The following is a 1,769-nucleotide window of genomic DNA, read 5'->3' on the forward strand; positions in this document are numbered from 1 at the left end:
CCAGCATGAGACTCCCGACTCGATGAGTCTGCCTGAGTTCAAGGCCCTGGCCTCTGTCCTCCTGGGGCATAAGATACAGTGGATGAACATCCTCTGCGAGATTGCTCTTCCTTCTATCGACTTCCGCAAGGACGAAACGAGCGTCGTCCTCTTCCAGGCCATGTACCAGGCAGGACCCCCTACAAAGGGGTCGGACATGAGGGAGGGCCACCATGTCCTGAATGACGTCAAATTCTGCCGCAGGCTGGCTGGTGAGCTTCACGAGGCAGCGGGTCGGATCAAGATGAACTGGGAGTCCTCCCAGGCCCTCGCAAACTTCATCTTCGTCGCCACCCGCGCCTTGACCCTCTCGTCCGACAAGAATGAGCACCGTGCCTTCTTGGGATTTCTTCGAGAGGCTCGTCTCATTGCTTTTGGCTGGCTAAAGTCGATTTACGCGAAGGCAAAGTCCATCACGGACAATGACTTCCGCCAGGAGCTGTTCGGAAAGATCGCCGAGGTTGCTTTAATCTGCATCGCGACCTTCGACGTCGAGGAGCACCATCTTCGCCCCCTACTAAGTCGCCCCGAGGACGCATCGATCCTGGTACAATGCTCTATCAGCTGCCAGGAATGCCTCACGGCTGACGACCTCAGGCCGCAGGGCACCCTATTGTCGCTAATGGTTCTTCGCTGGAAGCGGGTCTGTAGCCGTGCCCGTGCCTATTTATCCGGCATATTCACGGCGGCGGAGGGTGGAGGAGATGCCCTTGACGACGCTGTTCACCAGTGCTGGTCCAACTACAGCAACGGTAACCAGTGGAAATCCCTCCAGTCGCCAATGAAGCATTGGCTGGAGACCACAACAGCCCCCATTCACGGCGATTCCTTGAACGTCATGTTTAACCTGCTGACAGCTGAGCTACTTGTTAACGGTATGTGGCGAGATCGTTCTTTTTTTCCTCTTTATATCCTGTCCTATTTCCTTTCCTCCTGGAGGCCTACAAAGCCGGATCCCTCAATGACTACTTCGCCTGTTTCCCAAGCTAATTTAGACCCGCCAATAATGATAGGTCTCCCGCTATCTCGACTTCCAACCCAGTATGAGGACCACAGGCTTTACAGGCAGCTATTCGGCAGGGCGGTTCTTGACGTCATGCCTACCGACGTTCCTGGCATGCAGTTTGGCCTCAAAGCCGAAGTCTCGGGCTATACCGTTAGCATGGGGCTCTCTGATTCCCACGGACTGCTCGTGTGCGCCACGCTTTGCGACAGCAAGGTCACATACCAGATCGTTCCTGCAGATTGCTTCGCGGGCCTCCTTCCTTCATCGTTCGTCGATGAGTACACGCACTGGTACAACACGGCTAAGGATATCGTCGAGTTACGCCCAATCCAAAGCTCCTGGCACCAAGATGAGGGCTCTCTGAGGGATGGCTGGACATTGTTCCGAGGACACGCAGGGACTTGGCAGCTTCGCAAGGGGTCACGTCTCCTTACTTCACGACACAGCAAAACGGAGACGGCGATTGCTGCTGCTCTCCGCCCTATCGAAGACCTGGAGCATTTGCATGTGTGCCTCGACAAAACTCAAGTGCCCTTTGACGGTCTTGATATCGAGATTCCGAGATTGCGGCTCCAGTTCTCCCTCCAGCCCGGATCCAACAGGCTCGAATCAAGACAGTTCCGCGGCATGTGGATTGACCCTAATTCCCAATCGTTCGGCGCACTCATGGGACTGCGGAGTAAGCTGGTGCTTGTCAACCGCCATGGCTCCCGGATGCTCCTCG

At 55.7% G+C, this 1,769-nt stretch overlaps 1 protein-coding gene across 1 annotated transcript; it reads left to right on the plus strand.

The window, feature by feature from the left end:
- Window positions 1–22: 22 nt before the first annotated feature.
- GGTG_13587 (hypothetical protein) lies at window positions 23–1,409 on the plus strand (the record flags this gene model as incomplete). Its single annotated transcript, XM_009231500.1, has 3 exons — window positions 23–914; window positions 1,053–1,335; window positions 1,400–1,409. The coding sequence occupies 3 exons, from the start codon at window positions 23–25 to the stop codon at window positions 1,407–1,409; spliced, it is 1,185 nt and encodes a 394-aa protein (XP_009229764.1).
- Between the last annotated feature and the right edge of the window lie 360 nt (window positions 1,410–1,769).

This window comes from Gaeumannomyces tritici (assembly GCF_000145635.1).
Source record: "Gaeumannomyces tritici R3-111a-1 unplaced genomic scaffold supercont2.18, whole genome shotgun sequence".
Lineage (NCBI taxonomy): Eukaryota > Fungi > Ascomycota > Sordariomycetes > Magnaporthales > Magnaporthaceae > Gaeumannomyces > Gaeumannomyces tritici.